The 25,173-nt window shown below is 45.3% G+C and overlaps 1 protein-coding gene and 1 long non-coding RNA gene across 11 annotated transcripts in view; one reads left to right on the top strand and one right to left on the bottom strand.

Annotated features, from left to right (window-relative positions):
• KIFC3 (kinesin family member C3) overlaps positions 1-25,173 on the bottom strand; it is a 104,906-nt gene that overhangs the window by 29,355 nt on the left and 50,378 nt on the right. For 6 of the 10 annotated variants that reach the window (XM_056811852.1, XM_056811858.1, XM_056811847.1 and 3 more), the window contains 3 exons: positions 22,155-22,294; positions 17,251-17,392; positions 12,192-12,391 (listed from right to left, as the gene is read on the bottom strand). In XM_056811852.1, coding sequence (XP_056667830.1) covers positions 12,192-12,391; positions 17,251-17,392; positions 22,155-22,294 — 482 coding nt within the window. Of the gene's footprint in view, positions 1-12,191; positions 12,392-16,294; positions 16,430-17,250; positions 17,393-22,154; positions 22,295-25,173 lie in introns of those variants that run through there. The other 4 variants (XM_056811871.1, XM_056811862.1, XM_056811877.1 and 1 more) reach the window with 3 other exon arrangements.
• Positions 1,717-4,246, top strand: LOC130456415 (uncharacterized). Its single transcript, XR_008915225.1, has 2 exons — positions 1,717-2,449; positions 3,927-4,246. It is a non-coding gene; the product is annotated as an uncharacterized LOC130456415 (long non-coding RNA).

Below are 25,173 nucleotides of genomic sequence, written 5' to 3'. Positions count from 1 at the left end.
CCCAGCCTCAGTATCTTCCCTTGTAAAATGGTCCCATTCTCTCCACCTGGGGCTTCCCTCTGACTCGGTCCCTCCTGGTTGACCCAAAACCATGACCATTGATCTCTTTGCCCTACAATTCCCTGGACATCAGAGCTGGCTTGTCAGGGCTGATGGTGAATAAAAATGCACTGGACTATTTTTTTTCCCTTCCTGAATGTTTTATTCATTGAATTCTCCCTCCATGGGGGATGGGTTCAACACGCTCTAAGTCTAGGAGTCAACTGAGTATAAGAGCAGGGACAGGAGGAAGCCCCATGACTGTTTCTGAAGAGTCAGAAGAGAGAGTATGAAGAATAAGTGCCCTACACTGTTCTACTCCAGCCTTCCACTCCTCCCACCGATCTTCCAGCTGGCCCATGTCTACCAAGAGATAACTGGGTGGCCCAGTGGATAGAGAGTCCAATCCAGAGATGTAAGTTCAAATCTGGTCTCAGACACTTCCTGGCTGTGTGGCCTTGGACAAGTCTCTGGACCCCAAATTTTTAGCTCTTACCACTCTTCTACCTTGGAACTGGTCATATCTATTCTAAGACAGAATATAAAAGGTTTGGGTTTTTTTTTTTAAAAGATATCTGGGTATAGAAGTCTTGCTAACTGTGATCCTGGTATTTGGGTCCCAAGACTGATACACTTTATAGAATAACTGTCTTCTATGAGAAATACTAATAATATATAGTTATGCATTGGGTGTCGGGGGCAGGAAAAGAGGCAAATATATACAAATCCACATAACAATGAGATATATTTTAAGAAGGTTCTTGGGATTCTCTGATTTAAGAAATCCCCATGGTTCTCCACTGCCTCTACTATATTAGGCAGATGTAGCCTCCTCAAAAAAAGAAAATTCTGAGATAAGTCTGGTTGCTTTCAGACGATTTTTGTTAGGTCTCTTTGCTGCCACAGCAATGGTAATGAGACTCAAAATTTGGGGCCACGACACCCACTTCCCTAATTCCAAGAATTCTCCCAAGGGGCAATTCTAAAGGACTTAGGACAAAGAACGGCGTCCACCTCCAGAGAAAGAGCTGTTGGAGTCAGATCAAGGAGTAAGAGTTTTCACTATAGTTTATTTGAGTTTTTATATCTGTATTCTCTTACAATAGTGACCAACATGGAAATATGTTTTTCTGATAATATATGTATAACAGATCAAATTGCTTACCATCCCTTGGGAAAGGGGAGAGAGAGGGAGGGAATTTGGATCATATAATTTCAGAAAACATATGTGGAAATTTGAACACTGGGCATTTCCACTGGCTGTACCCCATGCCTGGAACTTTCTCCTTCCTCATCTCCACTTTCTGACTTCCTCCAAGTCTTAGTCCTCCCACCTTCTGCAAGAAGCCTTTTCTGGTTCTCCATACCCTCGGTGCCTTCTATCGGAGTCCTTCCCTCGGTTTATTCTATCTATCTCTTGTTGGTAAATAGTTGTTTGCTGTTGAGCTCTTTGAGAAAAAGAACTGTCTTTTGCCTTTCTTTGTATCCTTGACATACATTAGGCAGTTAATAAACGTTTGCTAACAACTTCTGTCTCTAGAATGTGAAAAACATCGAGCTGGGACATGGAATAAAATCTGAGAACAAAGTTTCCCAAGAAGGTCTGGCCAAGCTCAGACTCCTGGTCCCCTCTTGCATCACAATAGGAATGCTCATGGAATTTCCTGGTTGGCAAGACAGCAAAAAAAGCCAATGTGGGGGGTCTTCCCCACTCTGAGAAAAAAAAATGGAAGCCTTAGTGCCAAAGGCGTGAAACATGAAGTCATCTCCAAATATGCCTCTCACACAGGGTACGGGAGCAGAAGAGAACCCTGTTCCTCCACTCCGGCTACATACCCAGCAACAGGGGCACAATTAGTTAGCAGTTGAGTACCTGAAGTGGTGTTTGGGGGTCGGTGTCTACCCAGAGGACTCCCAAGCCTAACAGACAAAATAAGGCGCAAGATGGCAAAGGTGAGCCCATTTGCCGAGGACGAGTTTGTTACCCTTCAGAAAAGTGAAGTGAAATGCTCATTTCAGTGCCCTCTTCCTCAGGAAAGGATGGGCAGAAGAGCAGCAGACGTTGCTCCTGTGATCTGGAGAAGATGAGGGAATCCCTTGGAGAAGAAGAAACCCTTGCGAGGGGGAGAGAAACATGGTGGAAATCAAAGAAGTAGGAGGCCAGGACTGGAAAGGAGATGGGAGAGGGAAGGAACAAGAGCCTGGAGGTGGGAAGGAAGACACGGTGTCCAAGGGAGAGATGAGCACCTTGAATCTGATGTGGAAGCTAGGGTTAGCCAGTACAGGAAATGCTGTGGTCCAAGTCTAAGGCAGGAAGGCACCCTTCAACTGCTCCCAGTGGAGCTGGCTAAGCAATGGGAAGGAAGGAGCAGGGGAATGTCAAAGTTGGACTGAGAGGAGTGCAGAGAAGGTCAGCATGCTGGGTCTGAAAGGATCACCATCTAGAAGGAACCGTAGCAATTCTAGAGGGACCCCCAAAGAGAATTGGTCTTGGGCATAAATACCAAAGGGAGGGCTGGCTATTTGATCATGGAGATAACAGGGAACCAATGGTTTTGCTGAGTAGGGAAGGGGAGACCAGAGTTCAAATCCTTCCTCAGATGATTTAAAAACAAATAAAAAACAAACAAAAAAACAACTCTTTTCCTCTACCTCAGCATCAGTTCTAAACAGAAGGCTGAAGGGCTTGGCAAAAAGATGAAGTGACTCGGCCAGGGTCATTAAGCTAGTTGGTATCTGACGGCAGATTTGAATCCAGGTCCTCCCCCTCCTGGTGTTCTAGCCATGGTGCTAGCTAGCTGCATCTCTCAGACACTTTTATTAGCTGAGTGATACTGTATAAAGTCACTTAACTCGGATGGATCTCAGTTTTCTCCTCTAAAAAATAAAGAAGTTAGACCTTCCTGCCCTAAATCTGTGATTTAGCTGAACCCTTTCATTTTAGAAATAATAATAGAAATAAAATAATAGAATAAAACAATCGAAATAAAGGTAGCTCAGTGGATTGAGAGCCAGGTCTAGGAATAGGAGGTCCTAGGTTCAAATCTGGACTCAGATACTTTCTGGGCAAGTCACTTGACCCCCATGGCCTAGCCCTGACTGCTCTTCTGCCTTGGAATCAATACCCAGGATGGACTCTAAGATGGAAGGTAAGATTTTAAGAAAAAAAGAAAATATTAGAATCACTGATAAGAAGGATGAGGCGAGGGAAGGGCGGTTGAAAGAATGCATCTTTGCTTAGAGAATAACTTTTGCAGATAAAAGGTATCAGCTCCAAGGTAGCAGATGGATGGAGGAGGAATGGGTGCTCCAGAGGGGTGAGCAATATAAAGAAGGACAAGAGGCTACACGAGGGGAACTGAGAGAAGGCAGAGAAATAACTATAGGAAAAATTCTAAATTAATTAAATAAAATTTTCAAAAAAAAAACAACAACAAGAAGGACAAGATGCCTCAAATGTAAGACTACATTCCACCTGTGCAGGGCAGAATAAATCATCTGGAAATGACCTGAAGACAAAGATGAGTTATAGACCGGGAACCTCAGCCCCAACAAAGAAAGACATGAGATAGAACTGAGTTGACTTATGCAAGGTCACCCGGCTGGTATGCGGTTGAACCAGTTTGGCTGAATTCCCAGACCCGAGCCAGGTCCCGGATAGCCCCACTCTCTAGTCAGACCCAAACCCTTAGGGGTGACCCCAAGGCAGGGCAGCCAGGCGTGATCCTGGCTTGACCTTGTCCCAGGAAGGGCTCCAGCATCTCTCTCTGGACAGCTTCCACGAGGGGCAGCGCCATCCCTTTCCGTCCCCAATTTATGAAGGTTGTGTATATCGCCGTGATTTGTGGGAAGCTGCCTCTGACAGCACATTTACTCTTCTTTCCCAGGCTCCGAAGCAGGCAGAGAAACTGAGTCATCCATTAGCCTAGAGAGGAGACCTCCTCACCTCGTAGCCCTACCCATCTCCTGGGGAAAACTGGAAGTCTGAGCCTGTCCCTGATCAGATTCCCTTCCAGTTTCATCATCACCCTCAGCCATCACATTGGGTTTTTTTTTAAAAAAAGGTTAAAAAAAAGTCTGCTCATCTCAGGTGTGTGTTTTCCCAGCCCAAAGGTGTGGCCATCTTTACTTATCATTTCTCAAAAATGTGAATGATCTCTCTTCCTGTTTCCTTGGCTTCTGTGCTAATAAACTGGTTTTCCTCTAAGTCAGGAGATCCTTGTCTTTTGGGGTGTCCTAGACCCCACTTCCTGCAGCATTGTGAGCCCTTCTCAGAATAAGGTAATGAAATGCAGAGAATAAAACACAGAGAAGTACAAAGGAAACTAATTAAGTGTGAAGTACAGCCATCAAAATATATTTTGTAAAAATCACAAGTAAACAGACCCCAGTCTAATAGCCCCTCCGGTAAAGGAAGCAAGATCAATGCCTCGATTTCCATCTAAGGTTTTTTGATGGCTTGTTTGCTTTTTAAACCCTTCTCTCAAGTCTTAGAATTAATACTGTGTATGGGTTCCAAGGCAGAAGAGCAATAAGGTAAGGGCTGGGCAATGGGGGTTAAGTGACTTGCCCAGGGTCACACAGCCGGGAAGTGTCTGAAGCCACATTTGCCTGGTTCTCAATCCACTGAGCCACCCAGGTGCTCCCTTCACCTTCCTAAGGTTTTAAACTAAGCAGGCTTGAGCCGGGGATCAAAGACAACAGAGCTCCCAGCTCCCATCCATCAAGCCCCATCTTGAAAGATAGAAAGTGCTTACAGACACGTGAATTCGTTTAATCACAAAATAAAACAAGGTTCAGAAAGAACAAATACTTTCCCCAAAGGCACAAAGCCAGTAAGTCCCCGAGTCTGAACTTGAAGCCAAGCCTCAGGACTCCAGGCTGAGGGTCCTCTCCACTATCCTATAAGCCACAAAGATAGGAAAAATCTTGGCTGCTTAAGAAGTTGGAAGTTAGGAGAAGGGATCAAGGAAGGATCCCTGCGGATGGCAAGCCTAAAGAAGAGAGGACTCAGGAAGGGTCCATCTTCTTAAGGGACTCCAGCCTGTGTCTAAAAAAATAGGAAAAAGGGACAGCTGGGTATCTCAGTGGCTTGAGAGCCAGGCTAGGAGATGGGAAGTCCTGGGTTCAAATCTGGACTCAGACACTTCCTAGCTGTGTGACCCTGGGCAAGTCACTTGACCCCCATTGCCTTTACCTTACCACTCTTCTGCCTTGGAACCAATATACAGTATTGATTCCAAGACAGAAGGTAAGGGTTTAAATATAAGTAAATAAATAAATAAATGAACACACAAACAAACAAATAAATAAATGAATGAATGAATGAATGAATGAATGAACAAATAAATAAATAAATGAATGAATGAATAGATGAATGAATCAAGAAAGAAAGAAAGAAAGAGAGAGAGAGAGAGAGAGAGAGAGAGAGAGAGAAAGAAAGAAAGAAAGAAAGAAAGAAAGAAAGAAAGAAAGAAAGAAAGAAAGAAAGAAAGAAAGAAAGAAAGAAAGAAAGAAAGAAAGAAAGAAAGAAAGAAAGAAAGAAAGAAAGAAAGAAAGAAAGAAAGAAAGAAAGAAAGAAAGAAAGAAAGAAAGAAAGAAAGAAAGAAAGAAAGAAAGAAAGAAAGAAAGAAAGAAAGAAAGAAAGAAAGAAAGAAAGAAAGAAAGAAAGAAAGAAAGAAAGAAAGAAAGAAAGAAAGAAAGAAAGAAAGAAAGAAAGAAAGAAAGAAAGAAAGAAAGAAAGAAAGAAAGAAAGAAAGAAAGAAGAAAGAAAGAAAGAAAGAGAGAGAGACCCAGGAAGAAGTAGCATGGCCCAATGGATGGGGGTACTATTTGACTTGAGACTCAGGAAGCTTTGGATTCAAATCCTGACACTCAAAAGCTTGGGAGGGCTGGAGGTAATACTTCATTACTAGTTCTATTTAGCCCCAAAGAATTAAACTAGGGATAAGGAATAAAAATTACGGCTCACTGACAGAGACTGGAAACATTTTCCTAGAAAAACTAGGGAGACCCAAAGGTGATGTGAGATATCTAATCTGCCTCTCCAGACTTGGGGTTCTTAACCTGAGGCCCACCAATGCATAAGATTTTTTCCTGTATTCTGATAATTGTATTTCAATTTAATTAGCTTCCTTTGCAATCTTACATTATTTTATGCATTCAAAAACATGATTCTAAGGAGTCTATCAGCTTCACCAGACTATCATCACCACAGGGATCCGGGACACACACACAAAGGCTGAGACCTTTGCTTCAGAGGTATGGGATTCCTCCTCACCAAGAGGTCTTCCAGTCAAAAATGGATGACCATTGATCAAGGATGCTGCAGATATAGAGATGGTTCTTGCTCAGGACCAGGCTAGACTAGAGAGTCTCAGGGAGCTCTTCCAACTCTGAGCCTCTGTTAGGTCTTGGAAAATTAGAGAGGAAGAGAAGAGGCAAAGGGCAGTAGTTAGAGCTTGGCCTCAAGCCACCAAGATCTGAGTTCCAATCCATATAGGTCAATGAAAATAAAGATGTTGGGTTTCTCTCCTCCAAATTCACCCTGAAATCTTTCCATGGACCCAAAGATAATGAAACCTATGAGTCTGGTCCAGCTCCCTCCTCCATGACTAGCATGTCCTCTGCCTGAACACCTTCACTAATGAGGAGACCACTGCTTCAGAAGCTCTAATCATGAGAAAGTTTCCCCTTCAATAGAGCCCCAAACCTTGTAATCCAGAGTATAAATTCTAAGACCCCAGAAACCTTTGGGATAGATATAGAGATAGAGAAGACCTTCTAAATAGGCTCCCACTTGCTCCAAGGTCCAGAAAGTAAGAAGAGATCAAGAAAAGTGAGAAGCCTAGGGTGAGTAGAGGTAACATGGCCCAATGGATAGATTTGAGACTCAGGAAGGCTTAGGTTCAAATCCTGACCCTCACAAGCTGTGTGATTTGGGCAAGTCATGGCCACTTCCCTGAACCTCAACTTCCCCCTTTGTAAAATGAGAAAAGGCTACAATGGCTCCTTCCAGATTTGAATCTATGAGTCTATGGAAGCAAAGTTTCTGACCCCAACTCGCCTTTCCAACCTTATTTTGCACCATGCCCATTCATGCTTTCTGGCCAAAGAGGTCTCCTGGCCCTTCCCAGACTTTGTCCTGCCCACTCTGTGTTAATAGCTCCCTTTTCCCCAGAAAGAAATGGTCCTTCCTTCCTCAATCTCTCCAGCTACTTTTTTCTCCTTCTACTCTCTCCTGTGTACTTTTCAATACTTTCTATCATCCCCCTACCAGAGTATAACCTCTTTGGGAGAGGAAATAATATTATTTTTCATCTTTGTATGTCCAGCCCCAATCATGGTGTCTTTTAATTCTATCCCATAAATATTTGTTAAGTGCCTGAGACTATGAAAAAGGAGATGAGACACTGAGCCAGGTGACTGGTGGGGCATAGGAGGAAGTGCACAAAATTTGGAGGGAGAAAGCCTGGGTTTGGGATGCTGGGTAGACCCCTTGTTAGCTATGGGATCATGGGAAAATCTATGAACCTGGGTTTCCTCCTCTGTGAATCGTATTGCTGTGGTTCAGTTATTTTCAGTCACATCTGACTCTTTGGGACCGCATTTGGGGTGTCCTTGGCAAAAATCCAGGAGTGGCTTGTCTTTCCTTCTCCAGCTCCTTTTACAGGTCTAGTATATGATATAAGCACAACAGCATGTATTCAGTAGGCGCTTACTAACTGTCTAATTGAATTGAGTTCAAGAGAAAGAAGAGACTTTGAAGCTGCAGTTCATTCCAGATCCTCTAATGGCCAAAAATAGTGCAGATGTGGGCTTTGGGGGGTGGGTGAGTTCCCCAAATTGCTGGACCTCCTGATTTCTGTGATCATTGTCAAGCTCTCCTTGGATGTGTGTTAGAAAAACCAAGCAATGAGGCTACAGAGGAATTCTTAAAGGGAAGCAATTTTCTGCAGGCACTCAATCAATACTGAATTAATGGGTGACACTTGGAATCAATCAATCAAGAAGTATTTATTAAGCATCTATTACTGTATCCCATTGGATTGGAAGCTCCCCAAGGGCAGGGACTTTCTTTTGTCTCCTTTTATAGCCCCAAAACTTAGCACATTGCCTGGTGCTTAATAAATGGTGAATGATTGACTGATTGCTGGGCTCTGAGCTGGGTGCCAAAGATCTAACTACAAAGGATGGGAACAATCCTTACTCACAAGGAGCCCCTGTTCTAATGGGGGAGACTCCCTACATGCATGGATAAGTATCCATAGCAAGGAATGAACAGAGGGTCTAAAGAAATCTCAGCTCTGCCTCTCCCTATCCTTTGGACTTGAGCAAGCTACTCTAGTTCCATAGTTGCTGAATGCAAGGCATTGTCTCTTCCAGATTCTCCATTTTCTCATCTATTGGCCAAAGCTCAGGACACGTAGTCGGGAAGATGTTGGGAGGAGGAGCTCAAGTCAAGAGGATCTGGGTTCTTCTTAGCTGTGACAGGAGAGGGTGAGAGAGGGAAGGCAGGAGGAGGAGGAAAAGTTAAACCTCCCTCTGCCTCAGCTTCCTCATTTGTAAAATGGAAGGAATACTGGCCCCCAACCTCCAAGAGTTGTCAGAGAACTGATGGAGTCGCCATATGTAAAGCTCTTTGCTAACCTTAACTCCCTGTAGAAATGCTAGCCACCATGATGTTGGTGATGATGATGATAATGATGATGATGATGATGGTGATGATGATGAAAGGGTCTGACCAGATAATAATCTCTCAGGTCCCTTCCAGCCAGCCAGCCTATGATCCCCTAAGCTGGCAGGACAAAAGGAATGGGGGCATGACTTGAGAAAGCTCTGGATTTCCAGGAAGGAGGGAAATTGTTACAAGAAATACCACAAAGGTTCACAAGGCTGACCAACAGGTTAGGAAAGGAAGCTCCATGATGCACACACACAGGAAATTAAAAGGAAAAACAATATTACAGGAATGAGGAAGGAGCATATCTCTGTGTGAGATAAAGCAAGAATGGCCAGAAAGGGAGGCAGTGGACAAAGAAGCCCAATGAGAACTGAAATAAATACCTTAAGAAGCTACCACAGAAACTGGAAGGCCAGAGCATCAAAAGAGTGTACTCCAAAATAGTGGGCACTTAAAACAAGGTGAAAAAAGGCTAATGTGAAAATGAGAGACGATTTTCAAAATTCAGGGGGACTTTTTAATTCGTCCAAAAGAAATCTGAAAAAATGGGTGAAAATATTTTATTTAATAAAAGTTCTTTTTCCTAAGTGAGGAAAGGAAATTGAGTTTAGATGGCATTAGAAGATTATTCATTCATTTCAGTCATGTCTGACTCTTTGGGATCCCATCTGGGTATTTTTTTTTTTTCAGCAGAGATAGTTTGCTATTTCTTTCTCTGGTTCATTTTATAGATGAGAAAACCGAGGTAAACAATGTTAAGTGACTTGCCCAGGGTCACAAAATTAGTGGATATCTGAGGCCAGATTTAAACTCAGGAAGTTGAGTTTTCCTGACTCTGGATCTGACACTCTATCCATTGCACCACCCAGCTGTCATTAGGAAAGCTCACCATCAATTCTTGTTGTTGTTGAGTTAATTTTTTTAATTAAGTAAAGGAATGGTAATAACTTGGGGAGTCAGCTAGGAAAGGTGGACACCAGCTAAAGAAGGAATGGAAACAGCCTAATGAAACCTTAAACCGATACTTGGTCTGCGTCCTCAGGACTGGTTCAGGCCACTGGAAGAAAGCCATTTATTGAATCAGAAAACTATGGGAGAATGATCAAAGAGTCTGAAACATTGGAAAAGTGACAGAATGTTAAGTAAGAAGCAGAGGAAAGAAGTTACCCAAGAAATTATAAAGCTCCCCCAGGCAAATACCTTTTTTTTTTTACCCTTACCATCCATCTTAGAATCATTTACTATGATTGGTTCCAAGGCAGAAGAGTAGTAAGGGTTAGACAATGGGGGTTAAGGGACTTGCCCAGGGTCACAGAGCTAGGAAGTGTCTGAGGCTAGATTTGAACCCAGAACCTCCTCCAGGATCTCTCTATCCACCAAGCCATGTAGCTGTCTCCCTGATTTCTTTTAAAGGTCATTAAATCAATTTGCTGAGTCCTTGGCCCAAAACGTAAGGTCCCAACCAGGATGACCACATGAGGAGTGAGCCCAGTGGACAAAGAGCTGCCTTTTAGAAGGAGGGATAAGATTTTACCCCCATAACGTGCTCCTCCATAAAGCGGGAAAAGGCCCACAATGATGGAGCGAACACTTGGAAGGTCAGAGACTCTGGGGAGCCTGAACAAACAAAGGCTGGGAGCTGGGCACAACAGAGCTGCCTCAGAGCCCAGTGAGCTTCAGTGAATGACCTCAATGGTGAAAAGAGTGTGCTTGTTAGCTAGCTCAGGGTGCAGATGCCATCAAGCCAGGGAGGAGACCAGCACCTAGAAAGGCAAGCTCAAGACATCCACTTTGGTAAACTGGAGAAATGGCCAGATGAGATCAGAGTGAATTAATTTGCTGCAGACAGATGCAGAGCATCATAAATAGACAAAAAATACAAAAAGAGGTGAGGAAAGGAGAGGCTTCATGGGGGTACAACAGTAAGCATTGAGGCAACAGAGGGAAGGGCAAGCCCATGGACCTGGGTCATTCTGCCTCGAAGTTGAGAGGAGGCAGGGGGAATCGAGAGAAACCAAAGCAATCGGCTCTGGAGTTAAAGAATCTGGGGTTGCTCCCTATTATCTGGGTGACAGACTAGTAACTAACAAGATACCTCTCTCTAGACCTCACCTTCCCCCAGGATTAATCTCAAGGACCTCTAAAACCCCTCCAGGTTCTAAATTCTATGTATGGTTCTAAATCCTTCCCAACTGGGCACTGGAAGGGAAAATGAGGATCTCCCAAACTCCTTTACTGCTGATATGGAGGAAACATGAAAATATTTCCTTCTATATTAACCTTTTCTTTTGTTTTGAATGAGGAAGGAAGGAAGGAAGGAAGGAAGGAAGGAAGGAAGGAAGGAAGGAAGGAAGGAAGGAAGGAAGGGAGGGAGGGAGGGAGGGAGGGAGGGAGGGAGGGAGGGAGGGAGGGAAGGAGGGAAGGAAGGAAGGAAGGAAGGAAGGAAGGAAGGAAGGAAGGAAGGAAGGAAGGAAGGAAGGAAGGAAGGAAGGAAGGAAGGAAGGAAGGAAGGAAGGAAGGAAGGAAGGAAGAAGGGAGGAAGGAAGAAGGGAGGAAGGAAGAAGGAAGGAAGGAGGGAAGGAAGGAAGGAAGGAAGGAAGGAAGGAAGGAAGGAAGGAAGGAAGGAAGGAAGGAAGGAAGGAAGGAAGGAAGGAAGGAAGGAAGGAAGGAAGGAAGGAAGGAAGGAAGGAAGGAAGGAAGGAAGGAAGGAAGGAAGGAAGGAAGGAAGGAAGGAAGGCAGAGGGAGAGAAAGGGAGGAAGGAGATCTCTGTGCTTTTAATATAAAATCAAACAAATATGCCTCTTTCAGTCCAAAGCTGAACCTTCTCCACCAAGGCTGCAATCCCTCTCTCTGGAGGGACTGAGTCACCTGTATCTAGCTGGCATTCCAGCTACCTTTCAAGAGTCTTATGGATTTTAAGAATGAAACTCCAAAACTTTCCAGAAAGACGAGTATTAACCCCTTGGGGGAAACATGCTGCTCAGGATGTGAGTGGGGGAATTAGAAGAGCACTCTCAGGGATCTCAATTATTGCTGTAACCACTTGATCTCCTGTCTGTCACGAAGTCCAAAGGAAGCAAACTATCTCTTTTTATGAGGCTATTACACAAGCAGGTATTGAAAAATTGGTCTTGGTATACCCATATGAGAGATTTCTCATACTCCAGAGATTTTATGGAATTTGTAGATGGGGAAAACCCTTAGTAAACATTTTGTTCAAAGCCCTTATTTTACAACTAAGGAAAATGAGGCCCAGAGGTAGGGAAATGACTTATCCAAGGTTCTCAATGAGTATCCAGTTTGAACCAAGGTTCCTTGAGCCCAAACCCAGCACATGTTCCTCTGAACCTCAGAGAATGAGAAAGATGGTTGGAGTGCAATGTGCTGTGCAGCTCCAGTTGGGACACACACTCCCCTGGCCCCATCTTTAATCTCTCCTCAAGCGTCCTTTGAGGGCAAAGTTAGTACCTGAGCTTGCAGCTGAGTGGACATAGCTTGCTCATCACTCTCCCGAAGGGCAATCGTTTTCTGCAATGTCATTAACTGCTCCTGCAGTTGGCCCTTTTCTTCCTGTAGCTGGGACATGGACTCCACCATCTTCTGGATTGTGGGCAACTGGCGGGTCCCAGATAGGCCTGAGCACTTCCCACTGCCGAAGAACCTCCCACCTGTAACCAAAAGGAGCATGAGTGGGCGCCCCCTACCCTGAAGAGCTCCTATGGGCAGGAGAAGGACCAGGGGAGGCAGGACAGTGTAGCCAATGGCTCAACATTACCAGACTTTACTGAGCAGCCAGAGTGACCAGCTATGCAATCGTTGAAAACAAAAACAAGGAAATTAGCGGAGGGGTCTATCGGGAGCCATGATGCCTCTCGGGGGAAGCCAAGCAACAGACACCAAGTCCCAGATAATCTCAGACAGAGGCAGCCAGGGAGCCAGGGAGGGACCTGCCTAAAAGAAAACTTAGTGGACAGCTTAAGGCTTTCACTATCCCCTGGTTCAGTTGGATGAGGGGCATGAAGTGGACGGAGAAGGAAGCAATGACTCACTGATTCTCTAGATGCCAGAGATGTATCAGAATGTTTTCTAGAAGAGACCTCGGAGAGCATCTCATCCAACCCTGCCACTTTACAGAGGGAGAAACTGAGGCCCAGATAGAAATTGACCAAAGCTTCACCATGAATTAGTGCTCAACCCTAGGCCATGTTGACCTTCCATCCAGTCCCCTCTTCGCTCACTGAACATCTACTATACTCCAAATACTGAGTTTCTTAGGCGCTGATTGTTTTTCTAAATAAAGGAAATTCAAAGAATGGGCACACTTGATGTGTCCTCATCACCATATGGGAGTCCAGGTGTTCAAGCCTCAAAAAAAGATGCCTCTTGGAGACTGAAAAAGCCTCCCCCAAAAACCTTGGGAAGAAAACAAAGGCCAAAGCTCGCCGCAACAGGGGAGGAAGAGGGGAGCACGGTTCACCCATCTAGGGCACCCCAAGGGAAGTGGAGGCTGGCATGGGAGGGGATGAAGTGGAAGAGGGTGTGTGTGCCGTGTGTGTTGGTATACCGCAGCAACAAAGAGGAAGAAAGACAGGATGAAAGGTTGAGACACAGGACGGACACATCATGGCAGGCTTGGAAGGACCACACCCTCCCCGCGATGCTCACTCCCCGTGGTGCACCAGGGCCCAGTGGAATGTGCATAGTGACCACACAAGCATGTGACGGTTATAAATACCAAGCTGCCCCAGTGCCTCAGGCCGAGGAGGAGATCCTCTCCCACTGCCTCCAACATTCCTGTCACCAGGAGCCGGAAAAGAGAAAGACAGACAGACAGACAGACACAGAAACAAGTCGATCCCACTGGGGATTTCCCCCCTCCTCCCCCCAACCCAGACAAGTCCAACTCGCTCTAGGGAACACTGAGGATGGAGAGTGAGAACCCCTCTGCCTAGGGGTCAGCAGCAAGTGGGCAGCTGAGCAGGACAGGGGCAAAGAGGCAGGGAACGTGAGAACAACAAGACTGTCACTTTCCATGGAGGTCTGGGACACGAGACGTTGGCAGCCAAAGCCCAAGAATGCAATAAAGAAGTAGCAGAGTGAAGCAGCTTGGAGCAGAGGGAAGCCCTTCGCCATCTCTGACCTCCACAAGGCAGCCCCCCTCCTCCTCTTCCTCTTCCTCCTCTTCCACCTCCTCCTCCTCCTCCTCCTTGAGTTGACTCAGATCTGCAAGCTGGCAAAGGGTGGTTCCAGGCTTTTGTGAACAAAGCCTTCTCTTTGACTAAAACCACATTCCTCTTTGGAAACTCCAAACCGAATGTTAGCTTCCATATAATTGCAGAAAAGCCTCAGCTTAGAGAAGGAGAAAGGAAGGAGGGCCAACTGCTCTTAGAGTGGAAATAAAGACTGCGAGGAGATTGGCAGGCAAGTATGCTGTGAACTCAAAAGCACTAAGAAAATATCCCAAGACAAGGGGGAGACAGAGACAGAGACGATAGACAGAAAGATCATAAATGATTGAGATGATCTAGGTGGCTCAGATGGAGTCGGAGGACCTGGGTTCAAATCTGACCACAGGCACTTCCTAGCTGTGTGACCCCAGTGCCTAGCCCTTGTTGCTCTTGTCTTAGAGTCAATAATTAGCATCAATTTTAAGAAATAAGATAAGGGTTTTTTAAGTCATATAGATAGACGATATAGATAATAAACAATAGATTGAAAGATATCGATAGATAAGGGAGAGAGAGAGAAATAGATGAAAGGGAGATCGATGATAGAAATGTGGATAGGGATATTTATAGGTTCAAGACAGGAGAGACAGATAATAGTTAAGAAAGAGATAAAGGAAGATAGATTAGTAGATTATAGATAAAAGACAGAAACCATAGAGATAAATAAGAAATCAATTAGATAGATAGATAGATAGATAGATAGATAGATAGATAGATAGATAGATAGATGGATGGATGGATGGATGGAGAGAGAGAGAGAGAGATGAATGGATGGATAGATAGACAGATGGACAGACAGACAGACGGATGGATGGATGAATGGATGGATGGATGAATGGATGGATGGATGGATGGATGGATGGATGGATGGATGGATTGCTTAAGCACTTACTATGTACCAAGCACAGTGCAAAGCTCTGAGGATACAAAGAAAAATGAAGCTAGGCAGTTCCTACCCTCAAGGAGCTTACATTCTAATGAGGAAGACAACACTGAAAGGAGACCTGGAGAGGGCAAAGGACATCCAGGCAGGGGCATGTTGAGGAGACCGTGCCAAGGCTTGGGCCTTGGAAAGATAAGACAAATGGAAAAAAGAGGATGGGGGCCAAGCTCTTTGTGAAAGTGTTGCCTAGTTTGTAGTGGTATTTCACTCCTATCAAACCTTGGGGAAAGTAAAGACCTCACTTCCATCTGAAAGCAGAGCTGAGGCTATGATTTGAATGCTTGCCTTTTCTCCTTCAGAACAGGGTTTGCTCACTGTTGCAACATGCTCCCCTCCAGCAAACATTCCCTGGATAACTAAAGGATGGATGGATGAGGTGGTCAATGGAACCAACTGGCTCCTGCCAAGTGAACTTGGCTGAGAGTTTCTGCTTGTGTCTGTGTGAGAGTTCCCAGGGGAAGAAAACCTCCTGCTATCTGTCCCTAAGAGAAGAGGTAAGAAGAAATGATGATCTGGGACTCTGTGCAAAGTTCCATTCAAGGGTGCCATTTCAAAGCTCCAGATGATGCCCAGGGAGGCCCCTCCCCACTCCCACTCCCCACCAGGACTTTGCCCAGGACTCCTACTACATGAATATTGTATGAGATGTTGAAACTTCCTACAGATGATGAAACCTGGGCTGTGCACCAAGGGCAGACCATTCCCCAGGCATTCTTGGCTGGAGCTCTTTGTGATTTATTCTAAGGGTTTGCTTTGGCCTCTGTATCCTACACCTGGCCAGCCCTTTGGCAAGGGATTAGGAAATGGCAAAAGGAGATAGGCAAGGCAGAGGAAGAAAAGATTGCAGAGCCAGCCAAGGACAGCAGCGGCAGAAGCAGCAACAATCACGAGAGTACTGGGGAGCATGAGGGAGTTTTAAGGGACAGAGGAACAAAGCTTCAGCCACAAAGAAGATCATGAGGTCAGACAGATCAGGATAATGAGCAGAGGGGACGAAAAGCAAGAGGGGCATTTGGTAAACCGATAGCTAGGTCCCTTCCCTTCCTCCCATCAGGGACTAGAGCCAGGAGTTGCCTCCCCAGGAACTCTGGTCTCTAAGTGAGACAGCCTCAGCGAAGGTCCACTGGGGGTCTCCTTACTGGAGCAACCCAGGCTCCTGCCTCCAGTCTTGGCGGCTACTTCTTTCCTCTTGAACAAATGAGTTTTTCCTTCTCTTCACCTGGATCTAGCTCTTTTTCTAAAGCCCCAACTCTTGTGTTACCACCTCCAGCTTCTCCCCTCGTCCACAGAATATCCCAAGTCAGCAATCATGGGATGCACAGAGAGCCACAGCCCAGAGGAAGCGGATACAGAGCAAGGGGAGCCCGAGCCACTTCGGGGAGTGGTTCCAGCCACCATACCTGGGCAAGTTCAGACACACGGTTAACCTTGGCAGAAAGAAGAAGGGAAGCACTCCACAGGGCCCTGACTTCTCTTTGGACGCTTTCTGCTCAGTTTCTTCTCTTAGGGAGGATGCTCCTTCGAAGGCAAACACCTTGGACTCCCTACATTCCTCCTCTCTGCCCTGAGAGATGAGGCCAACAGAACAGCAGCTAAGGAGGTCAGAGAGTCATCAAAACTGCCCTGTTGCCTTTAACTTCTACGGCCTTTCCAGAAAGGGGGGAAGAGGAGAGTAGATCCTTCTCTACACTCACAAGGCAACAAACAAGTCAGAGGATCACAGATTTGGGGCTAGAAGGGACCTTAGAGGCCATTGGACTCCAACCCTCTCATTTTCACATGAAGGAAATGGCTCCCCTCTCCAGAAGGCAAATGATTTGCCCAAGGTCACCCAGTCAATACATAGTAGAGTCAAAATTTGAACACAGGACCTCGGATGCTAAGCCCAGCCTGCCCAGAGATCTCTCACAAAATGCCAGAAATCAGAGGATAAGGTACCTTTCCATAAGCAGAGGCTACCATTTTTTCCTCCTTGATACAAGAACCCAAGGCAAGGGAAAAAAAAAACCAGTGAAACTCAATCCCAGGGCTCAGTCACTAAAGCCGGCTATCACCTGGTGGGGAAGGTGAGTGCACGGAGAGGGGGTGGGAGGGGGAGGGACATTCTGGGCAAGGAGTTTCTGAAAAGTAAAGGGCTGGGAGCACTCAATTTAAAATGAAGGGATTCATGAGATATTTCTGGAATATTAGCTCTAGGCTGACACGGATTCTCTGGAGCCAGATGAAATGCAATCAGGCCTGGACTGGGCAAAGATGGAGCGCCACCTCCGGGGCCCCTCTGCTCCCTAACTCTTACTGAGCTGCCTACTGGCTGCCCCTGCCTCCTGGCTATTCGCTGACCCCTTCTCCTCTTTACCTGTTTTCTCAATATTCATGATGTGGGCTTCCTGGGCCTGGGCAGAGTCTCGGTCCCGCTTGGGGGCCAGTGCCAGCCTCTTCGGGTGCTTCTCCTCCTTCTTCACCTGACTCTTGCATGCACGCACCTTGTCCTGTAGTGCCTGTGGCCAAGACACAACCACAACTCCTGTAAAGGGCATTGCAACACCAGGGACAGAGATGCTCCAGTCTCGTGTCCTCAATGCCAAAGGGAGGAGGAGGAGGAGGAGGAGGAGGAGGAGGAACCTCAGGGTCATTGGGAACCCCCAGCTCCGGTCACCCAGTAAGACGGGCGGGTGCCCGAAAATTCTCAGGTTACCCAATGCCTCACAGCAACCATGTCAAAGCTGAAGAGCTCCTGGAGACAATCTGCTCAACTGAGTCCCTCCTTTTGATGGGAGAGGACACAGACAAGAGCCATAGGGGATGGGCAGGCATGAATAGGTGCTAATCTCTAATGGTGGGGTCAGCACCTACTGGAGTCTTTTTGTTTTCAAACCCTTCCCTACTGTCTTAGGATGAATCAGTTCCAAGGCAAAAGAGCTATAAGGGCTAGGCTACTGGGGTTAAGGTACTTGCTCAGGGTTACAAAGCTTGGAAGTGACTGAGGCTAGATTGGAACCCAGAACTTCCTCTCCCCAGGCCTGGCTCTCTACCCACTGAGGCATCAAGCTGTCCCTCTTAAGTCTTCTTGAAAGCTAGGAAAGGAATTCAGAGATCATTGGGGTCCAAAGCCTTCATTCTACAAATTAGAGGAAACAATGACTGCTGAGGATTACAAGCAGGGTCTGAAATAAGACTTGAACCCAAGTCCTTCTGACTAAGCCATGGTCTACCCTCAGCATCTGTTGGGCTCTTTAGATAGTCTTATCTCATTTTATGGATCAGTTGCATCAAATCTGAGAGGTTAGGTTACTTTCTCTGGGTCACACCGCTAGTACAATCAGAGGTAAGATTTAAAACTAGGTCTTCCTGACTCCGACTTTCCCACCATATTCATTACATGTGGCCTCTCTTTTTCCAGAGAAGGAAACGAGGGACCCAGAGAAAGAAAGGAACTTCTCTAAGGTCACGTAGTTAGTAAGTGGTAGGGTCAGGATTTGAACTCAGGTCTTCTGATTCCCAGGCCAGTGATCTTCTCACCAGACACACTATCACAGATATTCTCTAGGCTCTCTCTGTGGCCACCTTGTAACTTGGATCCCTCTATTTCAGGCCATTAACTCCATTCATAAATAATCTCATTTCCCAAGAAAGCAGCCAATCCATGGGTGATTTCAGCTCAAACTAAAGCTCCTGGGCTTCCCCTTGGAGGCACAACATCACTTCATCTTAGAATACAAGCAACCTTAGAGATCATCAATTCCAACAGACTTACTTTAAAGCCCATAGCCCAGAGACTCACACTGAGTTATGATGATGGCCGAGCTATGACAGCTCCCCAGTCCACTGTTTCCACCACAACCCAACGCCCAAGCATGGCACGATGCTCCCAAAATGACCGAGAGGCAAACACCATGGCCCAATGGGCACCAGAGCCTTTGACTCGTCAAGCCTGCTTTGGAAAGGCAGGGAAGGATGGCAGAGGAATGGAATGGAAGAGGGATGAAAGAAATAAAGGGGGAAAAATATGGTGGGTGAGCTATGGCAGTAGTCAGAGGGGAGATGCCCTCACAAAGGAAGCATTTCCTGTCCCAAACCAGGCTAATGTGGGAACTGGGGGCATCATAAGAGTGGAAATGAGAGCAAAGTTTTAGTTTGTTTAATCAAGAATCAGCATCCTCAGTGCCAGGGAATATAATGACCAAAAAACCACCGCGTGGGGCTCTAAACTCATCCATTCTTCCCTCTCCCTCCATCTACTCTATGTCACCTTGGAGAGGTACAAGCAAGGGCACCAAGTATTTATCGTACTTGGGGAAATGATGGCACTCTATTGATAATTAATAACTATGTAGCACTTCAAAGTTTGTAAAACAGCTTCATATATTTTGTCTCACTTGCTATTATTAGCCCCTGTTTATAGATGAGGAAACTGAGGCAAATAGAAGTTAAATGGCTTGCCTAGGGTCATAGAGCTGGTAAGTGTTTGAAGTAGGATTCAAACTCAACTCCTCCTGCCCCTAAAGCTAGTATCAACTGGGCCACCTGGCAGGCTCCATTGCCACAGGACCAGGACTGTTTAGTCCCAGAAAAGGTTAAGTTGTTCCTAGTGGCCAGAAGAGGAAGGGGTCCCTCTGAAATTGGGGGATCTCAGCCACCTTGATCTTCCTGGATGGCAGCCATTCACCTTCTTGTCTCAGATTCTCCCAAGGGTGCCTAGGATGTTGCAGCATCCCCTCGACCTTGGCAAACTGGCCAACTTTTATCATTCTTTTGATGAGGAAGGGTAAAGAGCTTTGGTTCTCCAGCTGGGACTCTCAGTCACGATCTCAAAGCTCATGGACGCATGAGAAGTTTTCTCAAGAGCTAGAAAGGAAATGGATTTTTCCAGTCCCACTTTGCATCAGGGAAAGATACCCAGAGGTTAAATGCTCGGAGTTACCCAGCAACTCAGAAATGGGAATTGGAAACAGATTTTGCTGACTTCCAAGTATTTCCTTCCAACCACAACACAGCCCTCTCTGTAATCAAAATTCAAGAAAACAACCATCGCAGAATTGCAATGCTAGAGAAAGAAGGTTACCAGGGAGCTTCTGATCTCCTACCACCCTCTTTCACTGCCATTTTTCAAGTCAAAGAGAGAAGTGTCACAATTGTTTTTCTGCTTTGTTTCTTTAACCTTTTGCTTGCCCAAACTGGTCTTCCCTCAGATAAAACAGAACCAATTTGTTGTCATTGTTGTTGTTTCCCTACACAAAAATACCCCAACACAAAGTCAGGCACAATGGCTCTTCAAAGAAGAGAAATTTAGATGGAAAAGCCACTTTAGCCAACTTCAGAAAAGTAGTATCTTAGAATACTCAATAAACTGCTAAGCACTTACATAAGGAACCTATGCTTCATTCCTGGGCTCATTCCCCCATGCCTTCCCATCTGGTTATCCAGTTTATCATTAATAATAATTACTATAATTATGGCTAGCATTTATATAGCTCTTTAAGGTTTGCAAAGTGCTTTTAACTTCATTTATCATCACTGCAACCCTCTGAGGCAGTTGCTATTCTCATTCCTATTTTACAGATGAGGAAACTGAGGCTAAAAGAAGTTACAGGACTTGCCCAGGGTCACAGTATTAATAACAGCTCACATTTATAGAATACTTTAAGGAATGCAAAGCTTTTTAATATGTGTTATTAGAGTAAATATATTCTTTCACTTGAGAGCCTCACAATAGCCCTGGGAGGAGGTTGGAGGATGGGGATATAAGGGAGATGCTATTATTTCCAACATTTTCTAGATGAAAAAAATGAGACAGAGAAAGGCTAGTCCCAGGGTCACAGAAACCAGTAAGTATTTGAAATAGGATTCAGACTCAGGTCTTCCTGACTCTGGGTCCTAAAACTCAACAGTACAAGAACAGGGTAAATCGTTGTAAGACTTTATGCACACTGGGCAATTAGAAACAAAAGGGGAAAGAACCACAAGGGGCCTTGGGCATCCCCCAATCCAAAGCCTTCCTTTTATAGAGAAAGAAACAAAGTCTTAAAAAGGGCTGCAAACTTGCCCCAAATCACAGAGTGGGAAGGTGGCAAGACCAGGGTCTCTTAATTCTCAGTCTTATGTCTTCCCCACTATGGACAGCATTTATTTATTTTTTAAAACCTTTATCTTCCATCTTAGACCCAATGCTGTGGATTGGTTCCAAGGCAGAAGAGTGGTAAGGGCTAGATAATGGGGGTTAAGTGACTTGCCCAGGGTCACATAGTTAGGAAGTGCCTGATCCTAAATTTGAACCCAGGACCTCTCTTCTCCAACCACTAGCCACGCAGCTACCCCTATGGATAGCATTTATCTAGCACCTTCAGTTTGCAAAGCTGTTTGCCAACATTACCTCATTTAATCCTTATGGCAAACCTGTCAGGTAGGTGCTTCTATTATCCCCATTTAACAGAGGGTGATAGTAATAATAATATAAATGATATATAATATCATATAATAATATAAAAATAATATAAATGTCATTTATACAGCACTTTAAAAGGAGCTTTATGTCTTTTTTCAATCAAATTTTACATGTGGGGAAACCAAGGCAGAAAGAAGGTTATGTGACTTGCCTAGATCACAGCTAATAAATAACTGAGGCTGAATTCAAACTCAAGGCTTCCTAACTCTCAAGCCCAGAGCGCTAATCACTGAACTACCTAGCTGTGCTATATCCCAGCCCTTGATACACGAACTTCCATAGCCGAGAATCTCTTTTGCAGAGAAGGTAGCCCAAAGGGCAGAGAAGGCCACTGCCACCTGTCATCTTCCCTTAGGAAGATCTGTGGCTTGATAAGAATTCTCACTGGCCTACAACGCACAAAAGCCATTTCTACTTTTTTTGCAGCATTTTGTACAAGTTTCAGAGATGAATTTCAAAACCATGGAAGGGGCTGAATGGACCCTAATGCAAGCAGCCAGTTTGCCCAGCACCAGCCGTCCTCCCTGAGGTGTGCCCGTGGAACCAAGAAAAGCTGAGCTAGACAGTCCCACCTTATTGTTCGACACCTTTGTTAGGGAGAGGCGGAGAACCTTCTGTCATCTCCTGGTAGATCTTTACAAGATAGCTTAATAAGGCAAATTGCTTCACCAGGCCAGCCTCCCAGGGAGGATATGTGCTAAGGATTTGGGCAGGAAGACAGATCCCAATCTCTCCCCTGATAACCCTTTCCCCAGAAATGGTTACGGGGCCAGAGGTAGAGCCATCTTCCTCCCCGTCCTTCTGAGGTCAGTCCTTACCTGGACAGTCAGGTAGAGTTTCCGAGGGCTCTCAGGACCAGGCCAGCCCACACTGAGGGCTCGTCGCTGAACTGGGGTCACACGGGTGGAGGTCTGGCCTGAAACTTCTTCACTGCCACTAAGGTTATCCTTATTGGACCCTTCCAGAAAATAAAATTCAGGTTAAAGCGATTCACCAACAAATCAATCACTCACTCGGCATTATTATTATACTTATTTTTAATAAAACCCTTTACCTTCTGTCTTAGAATCAATACTAAGAATCGGTTCCAAGGCAGAAAAGCAGTAAGGGCTAGGCAATGGGGAATAAGACTTGCTCAGAGTCACACAGCTAGGAAGTGGCTGAGGTCAGATTTGAACCCAGGACCTCCCATCTCTAGGTCTGGCTCTCTAGCCACTTAGCTGCCCCTTACTCACTTGGCATTATTTTAAAGTGCCTGCTCTATGGTAGATATAGAGAAGGAAACCAGCCCCAAGAACCACCTCCCTAGTATGGAAGCTGGCATTGGATATAACCTTACTGGCACCTGTCACACCCCATACTCAAGTATATCAGTCAGGGAGGCAAGGCTCAGACCAGGAAAAAAAAAAACCACACTCAGTCATTTATCTTTAGCAGACACAGAGATAAGTGGCCCAGAAGAATTGGCTGAAGGTAAGGGAATGAGTTTCTCTTTGGAAAACTCTCAGAATTCCCTACCAGATTTCTTTCTTATCCCTGGTGCCATGTTATCCTAGGGCCTGGTTATTCAGAAGGAAAAGGAAGTCAGCTTCCTTTCTTTCCCTCCTTCCTTCCTTCCTTTCTTCCTTCTTTCATTCCTTCCTTCCTTCCTTCCTTTCAATCAAAGATTATTCCCTTTGTCAGATTTCTAGTCATATATTTCCTTCCTTCCTTTCTTTCCCTCCTTCCTTCCTTTCTTCCTTCTTTCATTCCTTCCTTCCTTCCTTTCAATCAAAGATTATTCCCTTTGTCAGATTTCTAGTCATATATTTCCTTCCTTCCTTTCATTCTTTCCTTCCTTCCTTTCTTCCTTCTTTCATTCCTCCCTTCCTTCCTTTCAATCAAAGATTATTCCCTTTGTCAGATTTCTAGTCATATATTTCCTTCCTTCCTTCTTTTCCTTCTTTCCTTCCTTTCTTACCCTCCTTCCTTCTTTCCTTCCTTCCTTCCTTCTTTCATTCCTTCCTTTCAAAGGTTATTTCCTTTGTCAGATTTCTAGTAATATATTCCCTTCCTTTCATTCCTTCCTTTCCTTCTTTCTTTCCTTCCTGCCTTACTTCTTCCCTTCCTTCCTTCCTTCCTTCCTTCCTTCCTTCCTTCCTTCCTTCCTTCCTCCCTCCCTCCCTCCTTCCTTCCTTCCTTCCTTCCTTCCTTCCTTCCTTCCTTCCTTCCTTCCTTCCTTCTTTCTTTCTTGACTTCAATCCAGTTTAGGACCCTAGAAAGGGTAAAAGAAGATAGGGAGACACCAGGCTCCTTCTGCCCCTTGTTAACAGATCTGTTCAAAGGGAGGGGTTAAAACTCATGGATAATTTGATTAATTGTGGGTTTCCATTTCAATTATCTCAGCTCCCCTCACCCCCTAGGTGGACTGATAATCAGCACTGAGCTGAACATCCCTCAGATGGAAATTTTGCGCCTGGCTCCCAAGACCTCTCTGGACACTCATTAAAACAAATGCGTGCTGTGAGGCTTCAGTCTCAGCTGTCTTTAAAAAAAAATCCTCTCTAATACTGTGGTCTAAAAAAAGGCTTCACATGTTTTTTCAAGTCTCACCTCTTTGTTCCCTCTGCCTAGGGTTTGCAGAGACGGGGCTGTTTCCATGCAGTGAGAGAACTGGGTGACATAAGAGACTAAGTCTCCCCTACCCCCACCTACTTCTAGCTCTAGAAACCCATCTTTTCTAGCTCAGCCCATAGCGGATCTGGTCTGGCCCTGGGGTGATCCAATGGGGTAATATAGTGCTCTGCAAACCTTAGAGCACAATATAGTGAGCAGCTAGGTGGCTTAGTAGATTGTGAGCCAAGCCTGGAGATGAGAGGTCCTGGGTTCAAATCTAAGTCCAGATGCTTCCTAGCTGTGTGACCCTGAGTAAGTCACTTAACTCCCATTGCCTAGTCCTTATCACTCTCCTGACTTAGAACCAATACATAGTATTGATTCTTTTTTTTTTAAACCCTTACCTTCTGTCTTGGAGTCAATACTGTGTATTGGCTCCAAGGCAGAAGAGTGGTAAGGGCTAGGCAATGGGGGTCAAGTGACTTGCCCAGGGTCACACAGCTAGGAAGTGGCTGAGGCCAGATTTGAACCTAGGACCTCCCGTCTCTAGGCCTGGTTCTCAATCCACTGAGCTACCCAGCTGCTCCCCATAGTATTGATTCTAAAGTGGAAGATAAATGTTTTGTTGTTGTTGTTTAAAAGCCTGAGCTATCAGCCTTAGCACTAGTATTTTTTTCTCCAGGTCCAAAGGCAATAAGGTCAATTTCCAGGCCACACTAGGGATTCTGGATAGCCCTGAAGCAAATAAAACCAATGGTCTCTTTATTACTAAATCTGAAGGCCTTTTCTCCGTTCTCATCCTATCTTCATTCAGGTGGCCTGCCCAAGAGTGGCCAATAACCTTCTATGCTGCCCCATAGTGAATGGGGATCCCCTTCTTGGGAAGGTGGGAAACCTTAATCTCATCTCGGAGCTCTAAAGGAAAATGCAGAGATATAGAGAAGCCAGCCTTTGAAATGGCATTCAAGGAAACCCAGAAGGTAGCTTGCTTTAGCCAGCCAAATAGGACCATCAAGGACCACCCCCTGCCTCCCATTTTGCCTTCAGAGGCGTGATTTCCAATCACCAAAAAACAACAAAAAGCCTTTCCTTTTCCTTTGTTCTGTGGCTAAAAATAAATAAATAAAGTGAATATAAGGAGAGTCACCTAACCTGGGCAAGAGAGCAGTCACATGGAGCTCCTGACTCTAGTCGATACTGCCCTGAAAACTATTTAGCTCACATCTCGTGGCCTTTAGTCAA

This window comes from Monodelphis domestica, chromosome 1 (assembly GCF_027887165.1).
Source record: "Monodelphis domestica isolate mMonDom1 chromosome 1, mMonDom1.pri, whole genome shotgun sequence".
Classification (NCBI taxonomy): domain Eukaryota; kingdom Metazoa; phylum Chordata; class Mammalia; order Didelphimorphia; family Didelphidae; genus Monodelphis; species Monodelphis domestica.
Note: the sequence above shows the minus strand (reverse complement) of the source record. Positions and strands in the feature narration are given on the sequence as shown.